Source organism: Arachis stenosperma, chromosome 7 (assembly GCF_014773155.1).
Source record: "Arachis stenosperma cultivar V10309 chromosome 7, arast.V10309.gnm1.PFL2, whole genome shotgun sequence".
Taxonomy (NCBI): Eukaryota; Viridiplantae; Streptophyta; class Magnoliopsida; order Fabales; family Fabaceae; genus Arachis; species Arachis stenosperma.
Genome location: NC_080383.1, coordinates 732,649 through 750,023, shown reverse-complemented (window position 1 = coordinate 750,023; position 17,375 = coordinate 732,649). Strand labels below are relative to the sequence as shown.

At 35.4% G+C, this 17,375-nt stretch overlaps 4 protein-coding genes across 6 annotated transcripts; 1 reads left to right on the top strand and 3 right to left on the bottom strand.

The window, feature by feature from the left end:
* The first annotated feature begins 876 nt into the window (after window positions 1-876).
* LOC130941668 (nuclear pore complex protein NUP96) lies at window positions 877-9,329 on the top strand. 3 transcript variants are annotated; one of them, XM_057870230.1, is made up of 6 exons: window positions 877-1,288; window positions 4,894-7,409; window positions 7,775-7,898; window positions 8,096-8,244; window positions 8,488-8,585; window positions 8,957-9,329. In XM_057870230.1, exons 2-6 carry the CDS (start codon window positions 4,902-4,904, stop codon window positions 9,150-9,152), a joined length of 3,075 nt encoding a protein of 1,024 aa, XP_057726213.1. In that variant the 5' UTR covers window positions 877-1,288; window positions 4,894-4,901; the 3' UTR covers window positions 9,153-9,329. The 3 variants fall into 3 exon arrangements, with proteins under 3 accessions (XP_057726213.1, XP_057726211.1, XP_057726212.1); XM_057870228.1 differs by having other exon boundaries at window positions 4,842-7,409; XM_057870229.1 differs by having other exon boundaries at window positions 4,784-7,409.
* Window positions 9,330-9,481: 152 nt separating this feature from the next.
* LOC130941669 (NAD(P)H-dependent 6'-deoxychalcone synthase-like) lies at window positions 9,482-11,078 on the bottom strand. Its single transcript, XM_057870231.1, has 4 exons — window positions 10,577-11,078; window positions 10,255-10,498; window positions 9,991-10,170; window positions 9,482-9,901 (listed from the first exon to the last, which is right to left on the bottom strand). Exons 1-4 carry the CDS (start codon window positions 10,897-10,899, stop codon window positions 9,692-9,694), a joined length of 957 nt encoding a protein of 318 aa, XP_057726214.1. The 5' UTR covers window positions 10,900-11,078; the 3' UTR covers window positions 9,482-9,691.
* Window positions 11,079-11,329: 251 nt separating this feature from the next.
* LOC130941600 (NAD(P)H-dependent 6'-deoxychalcone synthase-like) lies at window positions 11,330-13,235 on the bottom strand. Its single transcript, XM_057870161.1, has 4 exons — window positions 12,715-13,235; window positions 12,389-12,635; window positions 11,849-12,028; window positions 11,330-11,741 (listed from the first exon to the last, which is right to left on the bottom strand). Exons 1-4 carry the CDS (start codon window positions 13,038-13,040, stop codon window positions 11,535-11,537), a joined length of 960 nt encoding a protein of 319 aa, XP_057726144.1. The 5' UTR covers window positions 13,041-13,235; the 3' UTR covers window positions 11,330-11,534.
* A 1,363-nt stretch (window positions 13,236-14,598) lies between these two features.
* LOC130942207 (NAD(P)H-dependent 6'-deoxychalcone synthase-like) lies at window positions 14,599-16,511 on the bottom strand. The gene is made up of 4 exons (XM_057870907.1): window positions 15,991-16,511; window positions 15,529-15,775; window positions 15,253-15,432; window positions 14,599-15,140 (listed from the first exon to the last, which is right to left on the bottom strand). The coding sequence occupies exons 1-4, from the start codon at window positions 16,308-16,310 to the stop codon at window positions 14,934-14,936; spliced, it is 954 nt and encodes a 317-aa protein (XP_057726890.1). The 5' UTR covers window positions 16,311-16,511; the 3' UTR covers window positions 14,599-14,933.
* Window positions 16,512-17,375: the final 864 nt, after the last annotated feature.

Below are 17,375 nucleotides of genomic sequence, written 5' to 3'. Positions count from 1 at the left end.
AAGATCTATGCCTGTAGAGAAAAGAGGGATTATCGTAGAGAAGGGAATGATGATTAAATTTGGGGATTAAAATTTTTATTTTGATTTAGGAACAAAATTGCACCATAAAAGTTTACTAATCCACGTCAGCTAGTAGTTACTTGGCCAGCGTGTCACGAAGGAGTCCATATCAGCTTTCCGGTGGTGCTAGGTGGATGGAATGTGCCGGAAAGACGAATATGAGTTCCGGAGTGCAACTTCAGGGGCGAATATGGGTAACTTTTAAGTTCATGAACTACTATGAGGCTCGAGTGCGACTTCAAGGACCACTTTAAGGCTTATCTCTTTCACTTTTCGTTCCCCGCTCCTTCCTCCCTCTTCCCTCTGTTGTTCAGTCTCAGTAGCTGCGACCTCTTCCGTTCTATTATTCACAAGGTTTTGAAAATCGGACCAGACCAGTCGGTTCGATCGGGTTAATCGAAAACCGGTCATTTGTCTGGTCCGGTTGACTTCCAAAACCGTTCTGCAAAAAATCGGTTTAAAAATTGGCTAAACTTGTGGTTAACCGGCGAACCAAGCAAACCGGTCGGGTTTTTTTAAGCCCCGATTCACTTATCCAACAATAAAAACAGCGCCGTTTTGATTCCAGAGAAACACGAGTTCAATGCTAAACAATATTCTGAAAATCGGACTGGACCGGTCGATCGGACTGTTTTAACCGCAAACCAGCAGTATTAACGGTCTGGTCAGGTATAAAAAACCGATAATCAGAAAACCGGCAAAAAACTGTTGAACCGGACAAGAATCGGCCGGTCAGACCGAACCGAAACCCGGCCGGTTTACAAAGGGAAGCTCCTTCGTTTCTTTCTCCCGTTCTCCCTTTCTTTCTTTCAGTCAGAGAAATCACACCAACCCAACCACAAAACCCTAGCACTGTAAGCCTACACCACCGCCACAAGGAGTGGCATACTGCCGCCGTCCGTCGCACTCAAAGTTCGCCATCCGTCATCTAGCTTCCCTCGTGCTCCAAGTCTTCAACCCCTGTTCGCTGTCACCGATCGCGGTTGCTTCCTCGAGCTCGGCGTCCGTCGTCTTTGTTTGCTCAGCCGCTCTTCCGTCGCCGTTTGTTTGCCGTTCACATTCGCGTCTGTGTTCGCGTTCTTCGCCGTTCGCGTTCGCTCGGCGTTCACCGTTCGCGTTCACTCGCTGTTCACCGTTCGAGTTCGCGTTCGTCTGGAAGCCACGTTGCTCTGCTTCAAACTCTGCGACCAACCCGCGGGCTCCACTCAGCCGTCGAACTGTCCCCGCCGTGAGTTCCCTAAACCCGCCACCAGACAATACACTCACACAACACTAATACTCTTCTTCAAAATCTGCAATTTCTGATTTCTATTACAATAAGTAATTATTTGATTTGGTAGTGGTTTGGATTTTTTCATAGACTAAATTAAAGTTACAATAGTTATGTTCTCTTCTCTATCACATTGCAATTAAGCTTTGAATTCTCTTATTTCGTTTTAATTTTACCGCACTCAACATGTTTGATGAAATGCTTTAACTATATTTCTGGGTGGTTTTATAATTTCTAGCTTTTAGAAACTTAGTAAGTTGATTGCATGTGAAATTAGAATAATTGGATCATAGTAATTAGGAAATTTTAGCTGTACAAATAGCATCTTTGTAGAAAACATATTAGCATGATGATTCCACTTGCATTAGTGTTCTTCTGGTAAATTTTTTAACTGTTATTGTGAACTTGTTAATTTGCTAATTGTTCTTGTGTTCTTTTGTTACTTTTAATTTTTTTGTTTTGTTGTGATTTTCTGTTCTTGAATTTATTAAGTTGATAACTTGGTAAATTGTTGGGCTGCTGTTGTTTTAATTTGTCAAATTGTTAGGTTGCTGCGACTTAATTTGTTGGATTTTCTATTTAGGTCTTGTTCTTGTTTATCTGCTAAATTGTTGTTGTGTATTTATTGTTTATTTGCTGGATATTGGTGATCATTGTCTTTGAGATTATTTACTATGCAGGTTTAGTGTCATCACTGTTTTGGAGTGTTTTATAATGTACTAATTGTTTGTTGCTGTTTTGTAATTGCTGGTTGCAGGTTTAGTGTGATTATTGGTTAATGTTTTGTAATGTTTGGTGCTGAATGCTGATTGTTGAGTTCAGATATGGTTGTTTAATTTGACTTGCGTAAAGAGACTTATGGTCATTTTTTCCTGCCTTAAACCGATTCAGATGATTATTTTCAGAGGATGAGCACTTATTTATGTATCTTGAGAAACTGTCTTTCTGTGTGTTATGAGCATTTGGTGAAAGCTTGTATTGTACCTATTCAAAGCTTAGTTTTACCAAATGGTCTTCAAAGCAACTCATCCAAAATGCTACTACACAAATCCAAGTCTATTGTCTCTAAAAGCCTGTATGCACCTTCATTTGGTGAAGCCTTTCTAGCACTAGTCCACTACCAACTTTGTTATTAATAATGTTATCAAATTTATTTATCCGAGTACTATGTTTATTTTTTAGTTGGATTTATGATAATTCATTTGATATTCTTTCTATTCTTGTCAGATATTTCTTTTAACATTTTGTGTACTGATGAGGAATTGTACTTGCTTGGTATCATGCTTTCATCTGGCAATTTTGCATTTAATATAAAAAAAGGAAAATCCTAAGAGAGTAATTCACCACTCCATCAGAAAAACTTCATACTACCTTATACCCTCAACTTAATACTTGCATATTTATAATTTATTTATCATTCTATTCTAAAACGGTTTTTCCGGTTGAACTGCCAGTTAGACCGGTTGGACCAATAAATCAGTGAACCAATAACTAAAACGGTTTGATGACCGGTCCGGTTCTCAGAACCTTGGTGCTGAATGACACCCCCTCCCCTTTCTCTCTCACGAACACAGCCTCACCAACCCTAGATTCTCCTAAACCCTATCAGAGCCACCATCACCATCTCCCCTTTCTTGCATTCTGCTCTTCTCCTCGCGTCGCCAGAAGCTAAGGTCGGTTCGGGGCTGTTGTTGGCGTCGCCGTTTCCCTGTCCGAACTCTCTCTGTCGCTGCTTTTCTGCTCCTTCACCGTTGGTCGTCACCGCTTCTCTGCTCCTCGCTGTGAGTCGTCGCTGCTTCTCCCCTCCTTGCCGTGCGTCATTTCTGCTTCTCCCATCCTCGCCGTTTTTGGCTGTGGCCCCTTCTCTACTCCCTGCCAATCTTGTCGTCGCTGCTTCTCTGCTCCACACCGTGTCTCACCGTCATTGCTTCCCTATTTCACGTTACTGAAGTTCCGAATTTGAATTTCTCTGTTTCTCTGCTCTCTGGCTCTATGCTGTCTTTTCCTCCCCTTTGCCGCCAATCCAGATAACGTAAAAACCTCCCCTTTATCCTCTTCAATAATGTTCAATTTGTTGTAATTGTATTATATTGTTTTCTTCTTCGTTTTGTTCTGAATATACATATGATGTATTATTGATGTTTCTGCTGAGTTTTGAGATATTAATTAAGTTTTATTTGAATTCAGTCAGTTGATGTTGAATTAATTCTGCTGAGATGGAGTTATAAATTAAATTTGTTTTAAGTTTAATTTATTAATTATGCTGAGAATGATTTTTGCTGAGATTGATATGAATTAATTCTGCTGAGATTGAGTTATAAATCCAATCTGTTTTACTTGTTATTTTGCTGTCAATGATTCAAAAGAGAAACATGGCTACAATTCTGCATTGGATTTACTATATGCCTTCAAAATAAGGGTTGGGTGAAGTTCTGACAAGGAGATGGTTTACTCATAGGAAAAGAGAATGAAGTTAAGAAGCAAAGAACAAAAAGATTACCTAATTTATGAAAATGGAAAATTCAGGAATGGAAACCTAATTTATAAAGGTTATTTATGCTTCTTTATTGTGTTTTTGTCTTGTTTAAGTTAATTTAATTGTTCAGTTTTTTTGTGTTCTGGGCTTCTTACTGTGCTGTGGAATTGCTTCTTCCAGCTCAAATTGTAGACTATACTGATTTCTTTTCCACCTTGCACCATACTAAAATTTGTGGCCTCAAATTTTGCTTGCCTATCTTCTGTTGTTATATCTGAAAATGATATTGTTTGACCAAGTTTAGAAGTCCTATTGCTAATGTGTTATATATACATGAAGATTAAGAAACTGATATTGTTTAATTCATACAATGCTTTAATTATTCTGCACCCTATCTCACAATATATGTCACTTTGAATTTTTAATAATTTTAGGTTATATTTAATTAAACCGGTTCAACCACAGTTCGACCTCGGTTGAACCGTGGAATCATTAAACCAGTTACTTGACCGGTTCTCGCAACCTTGATTATTCATGAGTATCTTTTTACTCATTCAGCTTCCAGTTTCCAACCGCTGTTACTTCATATTTAGTTGCTCTGCAATTTTACTGCCAACTATTTTCTTTTTGCCCTCTTAAATTGATGTTGCGATGCTTCACTGTGCTGCGATTCATCACTGTGCTGCGATTCAGCTCAATGTCTTTGTAAATCTGGTTTTATTGTTCGTTTCTTTCTTTCTTTATTTTTATTTCCTTCTATTTCTACCACTATATAATTGTGTAAGAATTATTCATTCATGGGATTTGTTTGATAAAGATCAGGTGCTTTGTTGTGTAGTTGTTTTACAAATTTAATTTTTCTAGTATAAACCTTATATAATCCCTGTTTTGTTAGTATTATTAGTTTGATATGCACCATACTTTGTATGTCTTGTAGGGATGTCTTTTTTTTTAACTTTTACTTTTCTGTCCTAGAGATTGTTGTGTAGGTGCTTTCTTTTGCAATTCCAATCTGATATGCTTTTTGTATATCAGGGAATTGTGTTGGATTTGTAATTTTTGAAGAGCAACATGTCACTTTGAACAGGCCGTGTGATGGAATTTGATGCAGGAAGCTTCTTTGATTTGTGCACTGTGCATAACTGCAAAAAAAGAAGGGTTTTAAAAGGCTTAATTACTCCACTGAATGAGAGCATGAGAGAAATGGAAACTTCCTTGCCAATCTTGCACTCCCCTGGATACTATACCAAACCATCTCTGGAGGAGTTAGTGGCCCAGGAACTCCTTGACCCCGGTTATTGTACCCGAGTTCCTAATTTCACTGTTGGGAGGCTTGGTTATGGATCTGTCAGGTTTCTTGAGAAAACAGATGTCAGGGGGTTGGATCTAGATCAAATTGTGAAGTTTTATAAACATGAGATAGTTGTATACAGTGACGAAAATGATAAACCTGCAGTTGGTCAAGGCCTTAACAAGGCAGCTGAAGTAGTTTTGGTTCTAGATACTGAACTACTGAAGTCTAAAGACAGGAAAGATGATTTTCTTGTGAAAAAAGTAAAACAAAGTACTGAGAGGCAAGGAGCAAGATTTATTTCGTTCGACTTAACAACTGGTGAATGGAAATTCTTGGTAGATCACTTCAGTAGATTTGGGTTTGGCGAAGATGACGAGGAAGACATTGTCATGGATGATGCTGATGGTGAGATGTATGATGATGATAAAGAACCTTCCACAAATATGAACGGGATTGAACTTTCTCACTCTCTTCCAGCTCATCTAAGGCTTGACCCTGTTAAAATGAGAGAAATGAGATTATTGATGTTCCCACATGAAGAAGAGCCTGAGGAATTGAGTCATAAAGCATCCATCAGTAAGAAATATGCAAGGCCTTTGCAAAATTCTGCTCAGGCAATGCCCCATAGATCCACTCCACCAATTGCAAGAAAAACTCCATTTCCTTTACTTGAATATAAACATGGGAGTTTTGATGCAAATTCTCCTGGGTCTATTTTGATGGTTCAGCAACATAAGGGAATGCCTCTGAAGACAATAAAAGCGGAAGGTTTTAAGTTAGACCTCGAGCATGAAACTCCAGTGTTAACAAACTATGCTCGCAATATTCTAGATGCAGGTCTATTTATGGGGAAGTCATTCCGAGTTGGGTGGGGACCTAATGGCATTCTCGTACATTCTGGTGCACCTGTAGGAAGTGGTAGTGAGTACAAGGTACTATCATCTGTTGTCAGTTTGGAGAAAGTTGCTTTTGATAATTTTGTTAGGGATGAAAATAACAAAGTGAGTGAGGAACTTGTTGAATCTGCCTTGATATCTCCATTAAATTTTCACAAAGAAATAAACCATTTGAAGGAAGAGGTTAGAATTGGTCCTTGCAAATTGAAACTTCTAAAGCTTGAAGCAAATTGTACAATGTTGTCAGATATTTCACATGGCTACTGTGATATTATTGAGAGGCAATTGACTGTACCAGGGTTGTCTTCCACTACACGTTTGGGTGTAACACACCAAGTAATGACCTGGGAATTAATCAGAGTTCTTTTCTTCGATAGAAAACAAAAAGGTCAAGTAGAATCTTTGGGTGCTGACAACGAGGAAGATATGATGCAGGATATGAAGGAAGTTTATCAAGATGTTGACCAAGAAGCACTCCCACTTATGAGGAGGGCAGAGTTCAGTTATTGGTTGCGAGAGAGTGTTTCTTATCATGTTCAAAACCAAATAAGCTCTCTAAATGACTCTGATTATCTACAACATGTTTTTGTATTCCTCACTGGGCGGCAACTAGATGAAGCAGTGCAACTGGCAGCTTCCAAAGGAGATGTGAGGCTGGCTTGTTTGTTAAGTCAGGCAGGTGGTTCTACTGTGAATCGCTCTGACATTTCAAAGCAACTTGATATTTGGAGAAAGAAAGGTCTGGATTTTAGTTTCATTGAAAATGACAGAGTGAGGCTATATGAATTGCTTGCAGGAAATATTCATGATGCATTGCACGAGGTCGATATTGATTGGAGGAGGTTCTTAGGTCTATTGATGTGGTACAAACTGCCGCCTGACACATCATTGCCCATTGCTTTTCGGACATATAAGCATTTTCTTGATGAGGGAAGGGCTCCATATCCTGTTCCACTTTTTATTGATGAAGGACCATCAGAAGAGGCTATCAGCTGGAATGCAGATAAACACTTTGACATTTCATTCTATCTTATGCTTCTTCATTCTAGCGAAGAGAGAGAATTTAGCTTTTTGAAGGCTATGTTTAGTGCATTCTCTTCAACCCCTGATCCACTTGATTATCACATGATATGGCATCAACGTGCAGTCTTGGAAGCAGTGGGTGTCATCAAATCTAATGATCTTCATGTTCTAGACATGGGGTTCGTGTCTCAGCTTTTGAGCCTAGGGAAATGCCATTGGGCCATATATGTGGTCCTTCATTTACCCTTTCGAGAAGACTGTCAATTTCTTCATGTGAATTCGATTCGGGAGATATTGTTCCAGTACTGCGAAATTTGGAGTTCAGATGAGTCTCAGCAACAGTTCATTGAGGATTTAGGCATTCCTTCAGAATGGATTCATGAGGCTCTGGTATGCATCTGATATCCTTACTTATTTTATTTATTTATTTATGAAGGAATGTCCACAATGTGCATAATTTGTTTTAGAGTACCCTTTCAACCCTATCTTTCTCTTACAATCATTTTCTGGTACAGATGCTTTTACTTGTCAAGTTTCAAACTAATGATATTTGACAGAGAAACCACGCACACTTACAACACACCCACTCTTTAGACATACATAGAGGCGCTCATTATAACCATTTTTTGTGTAAAACTGCATTAATTTGTTTTCTTGATCTTCCTCGCTGATCATTGAATTCAATAATGCTTGAAGAATTTTGGAAGCTCTGGTGAATGATATGTTAGTAATACAAGCTCTTTGTTGTGATGCAGGCAATTTATTATAATTATAACGGTGATCTGCCAAAAGCTCTTGAGCAGTTTCTTCAGTGTGCAAATTGGCAGAAAGCTCACACCATTTTCGTAACATCAGTTGCTCATAGTTTATTCTTGCAAGGTAATTCTTGTACGCCTGTTACTTGAAAAAATATTGATTAATTCTTATAAAAGACCTGTGCATTGTCACCTATAATTTTGGAGTGCTATTGTTTTGACCCATTATATTGTTTTGCATAGCTGAAAATTGCGAGAATTTTTCTCCTTAAATCCAAGCAAGTGCATCATCATAAGTAACTAATTTAATATCTTGTGCAGCCAAACACTCAGAGATATGGAGGATTGCAACTTCCATGGAGGACCATAAATCTGAAATTGAGAATTGGGAGTTGGGAGGTGGAATATATATTTCATATTATTTGATGAGAAACTCACTTCAGGGAGACACCAATGCGATGACTCAATTGGTATGCCAATTTATAAAAGGAGGTCCCCCCGCTTTTTTTATTATCATTCATGTACACATTGATTATTCTGGAAGTGCAAATTTATCACACCATAGGATGGTATTTGGGGTACATACAATTAGGAGTTGTGAAAGTATGACTTGTTAAGTTAGTTTACAGTCAAATAAAAATAAAGGTGTGTCCTTAGCTTGAGCCTTCCTATTTCCTTTTTTTTTTACGTTCTCAAAAACTTTCCTTTTTCAGGATTCTCTTCAAAGTAAAAATGCTGCCTGTCAGGAATTTGTCAGTCAGCTTAATGCATCATTGGCTGTATGGGACCGCAAATTACCTGTTGATGCAAGGTATACGTTGCCCTCCAACTGCTTTTTTACCTATTTTAAGGTTGCATTATAGCTCGAATGCTGATCTTGTAGGTTGGTCAAAATACATGTATAGAGCTCTTTTCTCTTCGGAGATGCACTCTTTTTGTGAAGAGGACCCGAAAAACATGATAAAGAATAAGGGAATATAATAATCGATAAAATAATTTACATTTTAATTTAATAATTGGTATTTTGGCTTTTTCTTTTAGTAATATCTTCGTATACACACAACGTTAATTCAGTAAATTCAGGACCGGTATCTTTTGCCATGTATATGCATGTTTTGAACTATGCTGTGAGAAAGGTCTCTGTTCAATTGTTGTATCGATGCTTACTACTTTCTGTTGCAGATTGGTGTATTCGAAAATGGGGAGTGAGATATGTGATTTGCTGCTATCTGCTGTGGGCGAGGGTGCTAGCCGAGATGAACAGTTTAGCTGCTTTGACACTGCTTTCAGTGCACCGGTTCCAGAAGATGTTCGCTCTGGTCACTTGCAGGACGCAGTGTATCTGTTTACCAGCTTTCTCTCTGAGATTGCTACTTAATTCCACAGTTTGTCTATTGCTTGTGATTTTTGAAATCAGAAAAGAAATGCGTGTTACAGGGGAGGGATTTTGATCTGCAATTGAGCCATGACCATGAATTTTGTGCCTTTTTGTGTTAATTGGTCTTGCAGGATTATGAAATGATGCTAAATGTGATTATAATATCATATTCATCCATTTTTTTTGGGAACCTGTAGCTGTAACTTCAAATTTCATTTTGCATGTGCTTGATGCTAGAATTATTGAACTTTATCAGAAGTGGGAACGGGTTACAAATATAAATACTCTTCCTTTTCTTAAACCATATCAGGATATAGATTGTCGATAAATTTACGACGTAATAACCTTCTATTTCTAAAATTATTTGAGTTCTTTAATTCTATATTAACACAAAATACGCTGGAACTGTGGTATGTAAAGGCAGAAATCACAGATACTTTGGGAGATTAGTCGTCCCTCTATTAAACATATAAAGGCTTTTCACAAGGACTATCCAAATAAGTCATCAACATGAAACTCAAAAAGAAATATATAAACTACTAATTTTCTCCATCCCATAGATGATCTATGACATCGAATCCTGCAGGGCCGTTCTTCACCTTGCGCTCCTGCTGGATTTGCCTAATCTTTTGGTAATCATCATTTGTAAGTGAAAAATCAAATATGTCTAAATTTTGTTTTATTCTTTCCTTATTGTAACTCTTCACCACAATAGTCACACCTTGCTCGTATAACCATCTTAGACTTACCTATAACCAATTCAAAAAGGATTATATTAGTGCTTTAACGGAGTGTTAGAGAAAAAATAATAATAACAAAAGACCTAATGCAATTATACCTGAGCCACAGTTTTTGCATGAGTTTGTGCAATGTTGTTGAGCAATTCACTGTCCATAACATCATTACTACCCCAACGGGTCCCTTGGGCTCCCAAAGGAGAATATGCAGTTATAATTATACCCTTGGCTTTGCAGTATTCTGTTAGATTCTTTTGTTGCCAGGAAGCATTCATCTCAACCTGTTTGTGTTTGTGGTGATGCCATTAATTAGTAGTGATCTAACATAAACACACATGACTAAAATCATTAAGAGAGTGTAGTACTTGATTAACAGAAGGAGGAATTGTTGCAAAAGAGAGGAGATCTTCAAGTTTCTTGGTAGAAAAGTTGCTGACTCCAATTGATTTTGTAAGACCCATGTTCTGACATTCTTCCATTGAAGTCCATACACCCTTTAAGTCAAATGGTACCAAATCCTCTTGTTCAAAAGGAACTTTCCATGTTCCAGGCTTGGCACTCATGGGCCAGTGGACCAAGTACAGATCCAAGTAATCTAATCTAAGAGTCCTGCATGCATCAACCAGTAATGTAAATATAAGTAGAAATTAAATACTTGTGAATTTTGAGCAATAAAGAGTTGCATACTCAAGTGATTTTTGTAGAGCAGGAAGAACAAGGTGGGGATGGTTATCAGGTAACCATAACTTGGAAGTGATAAAAAGCTCATCCCTTGAGCCAATTAGACCAAGTTTAAGGGCTTCAGCGATGGCTTCTCCCACAGCCTGCTCAGACTTATAAAGAGAAGCAGTGTCAAAGTGCCTGTAACCGACCTTGATGGCCTCTATCACCGCCTGTTTGATGGCTTCTCCGTCGTTGGATTCGGCAGCAGTGCCTAGGCCTATCACGGGCATGCTGAATGATGATTGCAGGACAACATTTGGGACCGCTACTTTTGTTGTTGAGGACATGCTTCTTCTTCTTGCCTTGCTCTCTCTCAACTTACAATTCCTTTGTTTTTGTGTTTCATCAGCTTTGTCTCGTGACAATTTTTACCAATTTTTAATTGGTTGGTGATGATTCATCTTATCCAAGAAGTTTGAAATTAAGCTTGTGAGCTCTCATGCATCAACTCTTTGGCATTATTCCACGCTTTGATTCTTAATATGTCATACTTATCTATCTATCTTTTAAATTATCTCTTCTTTTTTTAACTAAAGTTGATAGTGGTGATCAGAATAATTTAAATGTGTAATTACCAGAATGGGCTTATCTAAAATATAAAAAGTTGAGAATTATTGAACTTTATAAAAACATACGCTAAGGGACAAATTTAAGGTAACAGAACGCACTATATATTTGAGTAATTGACCCTCAGTGCATAGACAAAAGCAGATAAAATCATCAAAATAATTATTTCAATTTCAGTTATTTAATCTCACAAGTACAACAAAAACTAATAAAGCATCATCCCCAAACTAGTACAAGCCTTCGAAACTGGATGATATGGTAGATTTATTGTAACAATAAAAATACCGAAACTTAAAAGAAAATTAAAAGACATGAAAGACAAACTAAAACAAGATGCTTTCTTGTGAATAAATATCTAATTTTCTCCATCAAATAGGTCAGCAACAACAAAGGTAGTTGGATTGTTAACTGACTTGCGCGTCTGTTTGATTTGATTAATCTTTTGATAGTCATCACTTGTAAGTGAAAAATCAAATATTTCTAAGTTTTGTTTCATTCTCTCCTTGTTGTAGCTCTTCACAGCAAAAGTTACACCCTGCTCGTACAACCATCTAAGGCTCACCTATAACAAATTCAAAAGAATTACATTGGTTAACTAAGTTCTTTAATAAAATAATTAATGGAGCGTTATATGTAGAATTGATTCATAGCTTGGATTTTTTATTCTACCTGAGCAACAGTTTTTCCATGAGCTTGTGCAACCTCTTTGAGCAATTCACTATCCATAACATCGTTACTGCCCCAAGAGGTTCCTTTGGCTCCCAAAGGAGAATATGCAGTTACAATTATACTCTTGGCTTTGCAATATTCTGTTAGATTCTTTTGTTGCCAAGAAGCATTCATCTCAACCTGTTGTGTATGTGTATGTGTTTGTAGTATTTCCATTTATTAGTAGTGATCCAACATATGTTAATCTAATCAAATCCTATTAGGGAGTCAACGGAGTACTACAATGTGTATAATGGACTATTTATTTGGTCCAATACGAGTTAAAAAATGAACATTCAGGATAAAATATTACTAATTTCTCAAACATAAACACCCATACTATCCAGAATAACTATCTGAATATTAGGAGATAATAAACATCTGATATCCTACTGAATTGAAGATCTCTAAACCCCATTATACATATTGTACAGATACTCCATTGACTACCTATACTTCCTCTTATATTTAAATTAAAAATTTTATGGAGAATATACATACTTGGTTAACTGCAGGAGGAATTGTAGCGAAAGAAAGGAGATGTTCAAGTTTGTTGATAGAAAAATTGCTGACTCCAATTGATTTTGCAAGGCCCAATTTGTGACATTGTTCCAGTGAAGTCCAGACTCCCTTTAAGTCAAATGGCACCAAGTCATTTTCGTCATCATAAGAGGCTTTAAATAATCCGGGCTTGGCACTCATTGGCCAATGAATCAAGTAGAGATCTAAGTATTCTAATCCAAGATTCCTGCATATAAATTACCACAAGTCCATAAGTTAATCATTCGTATTATTGAACTTAATTAAAGTAGTTAAGTAGGTCTTACTGAAGTGATTTGCGTAGAGCAGGAAGACCAAGATCGGGATGGTTATCAGATAACCATAGCTTGGAAGTGATGAAAAGTTCATCCCTGGAGCTTATGAGACCAAGTTTAAGAGCTTCAGCAATGGCTTCTCCCAGAGCCTGTTCGGAGCCATATACAGAAGCAGTGTCGAAGTGCCTGTAACCGACCTTGATGGCCTCAATCACTGCCTGTTTGTGGACGTCGCCGTCGTCGGTTTCGAAGGCAGCAGTTCCAAAGCCTATCACTGGCATGCTGAAGGATGATTGCAGGACAACATTTGGGATCGCTACTTGCTTTGTTGAAGACATTTCGAATATGGAGATGGAAATTATTAATTATTAATAATAATAATCAGTTTGTTGATGATATATGGTGCTTGTAAATGAGTATTAATCATATATATGGTGCAAGATCCAGATATACGTCCCTGTTTAGGAGACTCAAATAGTCAAATCTACAACTTCTTAATTAAGTATGGAGAGATTATGCCATTTAAACTATCAAAGATGGTGGTGCAGTTGGCTAGCGCGTAGGTCTCATGGCTTAAGAGATATACGTCTCTGCTTGCATCATCATTTGACAAGTTTAATAATTTGATATAGTGGTCATGGATGGTCATAGCTCTTTGGCTTTAAGAAAAAGTGTCAATTTAAATAGAATATTGTCCAACCGCCTCTGTTGACTCACTACAGGGCTAAAAGATAATGATATGATTACTGTTGGAATTTGGAAGTGACTCAAATCAGTTGCTCAATTTCTCAAAATAAGTTGAGCTCATGTTTGTATTTCAATTTGAATTCATATGTTAAATTAGTTAAATTTGAGATTGAATAAGTTCATTTTATTACATAATTATATTATATTAATACACATATTATATATTTTGTACTTTTAATTTTTAACAATATATAATTTTAAATTATAAATTATATCATGAATAGAGTACTAAAACTCAATTTTTATGAGATAATTTTAAATTTAACCTGATTTAACTCATTTTCATTTACTTCCTAACAAGTTTTGTTCATACCTTTGTCAAGGATACGAGCTTGAGAGATCGGAAAAGTTAGAGATTCTAATTCTTAATTTCAAAAATGCTAGAATTAAGTCGTGACCATAATTTGTAAGACACTCTAAAGTTTAAGTTAACAATGTATTAAATAATATGATTTTTTTTGTCGTGGCTTACCTGTTAAGTTTCCTTTTCTTTGATCGTAGTTTACACTTTACAGGGCAGAATTTTGATCTGCAATTGAGCCATGAACATGAATTTTGTGCCTTTTTCTTTCTTTTTAATTGGTCTTGCAGGATTGTGAAATGATGTTAAATGTGATTAATTATAAAATTAATCTTTCAATCCAAATTAATTTTGAATTCATCGTAATAAAATTGTAATCCTTTTTAAAAGTTCATGTCTTTTTTTAATTTAAACCAAAATTAAAGCGATAGTTATCTATCTTTTAAATTATTCTCTTTTTGAAAAAAGCTAAAGTGGTAGTTTTCTATTTTTTCTTTTTTACTTCTGTTTTTTTTTTCTCGGGAAAAAAAACCCCTAAACGATAAATGTATAATAGTATTTGGATAGTATAGTGATCAAAACTAATTTTTAACGTATAATTACAAAAAAATGATAATATTTGGATAGTGGTGATTAAAAATAATATAAATGTGTAATCACCAGACTGAATTTACTTAAAATATATAAAGTTAAGAAAACTTTATAAAAACATACGTTAAGGGACAGAAATTTAAGATGTTATAATGTGTGAGAATCGAATGCAAGATATTTATGTTGAATTCACAACAGAACGCACTAATTGATAAACATACATTTGACCCTCATTGCAAAGGCAAAAGCAGATAAAATCATCAAAATAATTATTTCAATTTCAGTTATTTAATTTCACAAGTACAACAAAAACTAATAAAGCACCATGCATCCCAAAACTAGTACAAATCTTTGAAACTGGATGAGAAGGTGGATTTATTGTAGTAATAAAAATGTGGTGAAAACTCAGTTGCAGTTAACTTTACATGAAGTTGATAACTGAGAATCGTTAAATAATTTGACTGATTTGACTAAATTTTTTTTAACGACTCTCTCAACTATCAACTTCATGTGAAGTTGACTGCACCTGAATTTTCACCTAAAAATGCTGAAACTAAAACTAAAGTAAGAATGCTTTGTTGTGAATACATATCTAATTTTCTCCATCAAATAGGTCAACTATAACAAGTGTAGTTGGACCATTACTTCCTTTCCGCGTCTGTTTGATTTGATTAATCTTTTGATAGTCATTCTTGGTAAGTGAAAAATCAAATATTTCTAAGTTTTCTTTCATTCTCTCTTTATTATAGCTCTTCACCGCAATAGTTACATCCTGTTCGTACAACCACCTAAGGCTCACCTGTAACAAATTCAAAAGAATTACATTAGTTAACTGAGTTCTTTAATAAAATAATTAATGGAGAGTTATATGTAGAATAATTGATGCATATCTTTGTTTTTTTTTTTTTTACCTGAGCAACAGTTTTTCCATGAGCTTGTGCAACGTCCTTGAGTAATTCACTGTCCACAACATCGTTACTATCCCAAAAGGTTCCTTTTGCTCCCAAAGGAGAATATGCAGTTACAATTATACCCTTGGCTTTGCAGTATTCTGTTAGATTCTTTTGTTGCCAGGAAGCATTCATCCCAACCTGTTGTTTTGTTTGTGGTGTTTCCAATTATAAGTAGTGATCCAACATGAATATAAACACATAAATAAAAATTTTTATGGAGAATATATTATGTACTTGATTAACCGCAGGAGGAATTGTAGCAAAAGAAAGGACGTGTTGAAGTTTTTTGATAGAAAAGTTGCTGACTCCAATTGATTTTGCAAGGCCCAATTTGTGACATTGTTCCATTGAAGTCCAGACCCCTTCTAAGTCAAATGGTACCAAGTCATTTTCGTCATCATAAGAGGCTTTAAATAATCCGGGCTTGGCACTCATTGGCCAATGAATCAAGTAGAGATCTAAGTATTCTAATCCAAGATTCCTGCATATGAATTACCATAAGTCTATAAGTTATTCATTTGTATTATTGGGTAACGTTAGAGAGACAAAAAAAATAACTAAAACTTGCCTTATTTAACATTCATTAATTGTTGCAACAATTAATAAATACTAAATAAGGCAAGTTATGACTGTTTTTGGCTGATTTTTTTTTGTTACCAAACATTTCCGTAATTAAAGTAATTATGTAGGTCTTACTGAAGTGATTTGCGTAAAGCAGGAAGAACAAGATCCGGATGGTTATCAGATAACCATAGCTTGGAAGTGATGAAAAGTTCATTCCTGGAGCTTATGAGACCAAGTTTAAGAGCTTCAGCAATGGCTTCTCCCAGAGCCTGTTCGGAGCCATATACAGAAGCAGTGTCGAAGTGCCTGTAACCGATTTTGATGGCCTCCATCACTGCCTGTTTGTGGACGTCGCCGGTTTCGAAGGCAGCAGTTCCAAAGCCTATGACCGGCATGCTGAAGGATGATTGCAGGACAACATTTGGGATCGCTACTTGCTTTGTTGAAGACATTTGGAATATGAAGATGGGAATTAATTAATGGATGCTAAGTTATGAGTATATGGAATAATAATCAATTTCTTGATGATATATGGTGCAATGTACATGTATCCCTCTTTATATATATGGTGCAAGATCTAGATATACGTCTCTGCTTGCATCACCCTATTCTTTCTCATGACCACCATTCCAAGGAAAATCCAATCCAATAATAATAAGAGAAGTGTGGATTTAAATAGAATCAAGTTTATTCCATTCTCCATCCGCGGCTGTTGTTGACTCACTGCAAGGCTTAATGTTGATGATACAATTACTGTTGGAATTTCCAAGTAACTCAAATCAGTTTCAACTTCGTTTCTCTCAAAATAAGTTGAGCTCATTTGTTTTTTTAACTAAATTTAAATTTGAATTTATATTAAATGAATTTAATTAAAAATTAAATAAGTTTATCTTGTTATATAATTATATTTATATAAATAAATATATTATAGATTTTATACTTTTAATTTATAATAATAATATATAATTTTATACATATATATTAATAAAAAATATAAATTATAATTAATAAACAAACATTATATATAATTGATAATTTTTTATGGCAGTCACTCGTCCACTCGTATACACACGACATAAACGTTCCTTTTTATGGATGACAAAGCGGATAAGTTAAATTAGCTGACTGACATATATCCATTGTACATTTATCAGCATTTACAAAGACAAAATTCTAATTGATTAGAATTATCAAAATATTTATTATGATTAATAAAAGATCTAATTTATTATTATTTTTGTTTTTTATTATTAATAAACATGATAAATAAATAATAAAATAATATATAAAAAATTAATTTGTAATTAAAATTAAATAAAAACTATTTAACAATTATTAAAAAACATATTTTGTTTATGTAACCATTTAGCGGTATAAGACTATCGAATCCAATACCTGATCTTTTAATATTTTTAGTAAAATAAACTATAAAGTGAAGAGAGAGAAATTACAAGTCTAAATAGCAGTACTGAATAATAACAAAATGGAGATAAACATGTTTTCATTAAAATTTTACT

Coding starts and splice junctions, on each gene's coding strand:
- LOC130941669 (XM_057870231.1), bottom strand. CDS start 10,899: ATGTCCTCAACAACAAAAGTAGCGGTCCCAAATGTTGTCCTGCAATCA. Junction 10,171..10,254: donor TTCCTCCTTCTGTTAATCAA/GTACTACACTCT, acceptor AAACACAAACAG/GTTGAGATGAATGCTTCCTG. Junction 9,902..9,990: donor ATGCAAAAACTGTGGCTCAG/GTATAATTGCAT, acceptor AATTGGTTATAG/GTAAGTCTAAGATGGTTATA.
- LOC130942207 (XM_057870907.1), bottom strand. CDS start 16,310: ATGTCTTCAACAAAGCAAGTAGCGATCCCAAATGTTGTCCTGCAATCA. Junction 15,433..15,528: donor TTCCTCCTGCGGTTAATCAA/GTACATAATATA, acceptor ACAAAACAACAG/GTTGGGATGAATGCTTCCTG. Junction 15,141..15,252: donor ATGGAAAAACTGTTGCTCAG/GTAAAAAAAAAA, acceptor AATTTGTTACAG/GTGAGCCTTAGGTGGTTGTA.
- LOC130941668 (XM_057870230.1), top strand. CDS start 4,902: ATGGAATTTGATGCAGGAAGCTTCTTTGATTTGTGCACTGTGCATAAC. Junction 7,899..8,095: donor TCATAGTTTATTCTTGCAAG/GTAATTCTTGTA, acceptor TATCTTGTGCAG/CCAAACACTCAGAGATATGG. Junction 8,245..8,487: donor CCAATGCGATGACTCAATTG/GTATGCCAATTT, acceptor TTCCTTTTTCAG/GATTCTCTTCAAAGTAAAAA.
- LOC130941600 (XM_057870161.1), bottom strand. CDS start 13,040: ATGTCTTCAACAAAGCAAGTAGCGATCCCAAATGTTGTCCTGCAATCA. Junction 12,029..12,388: donor TTCCTCCTGCAGTTAACCAA/GTATGTATATTC, acceptor CATACACAACAG/GTTGAGATGAATGCTTCTTG. Junction 11,742..11,848: donor ATGGAAAAACTGTTGCTCAG/GTAGAATAAAAA, acceptor AATTTGTTATAG/GTGAGCCTTAGATGGTTGTA.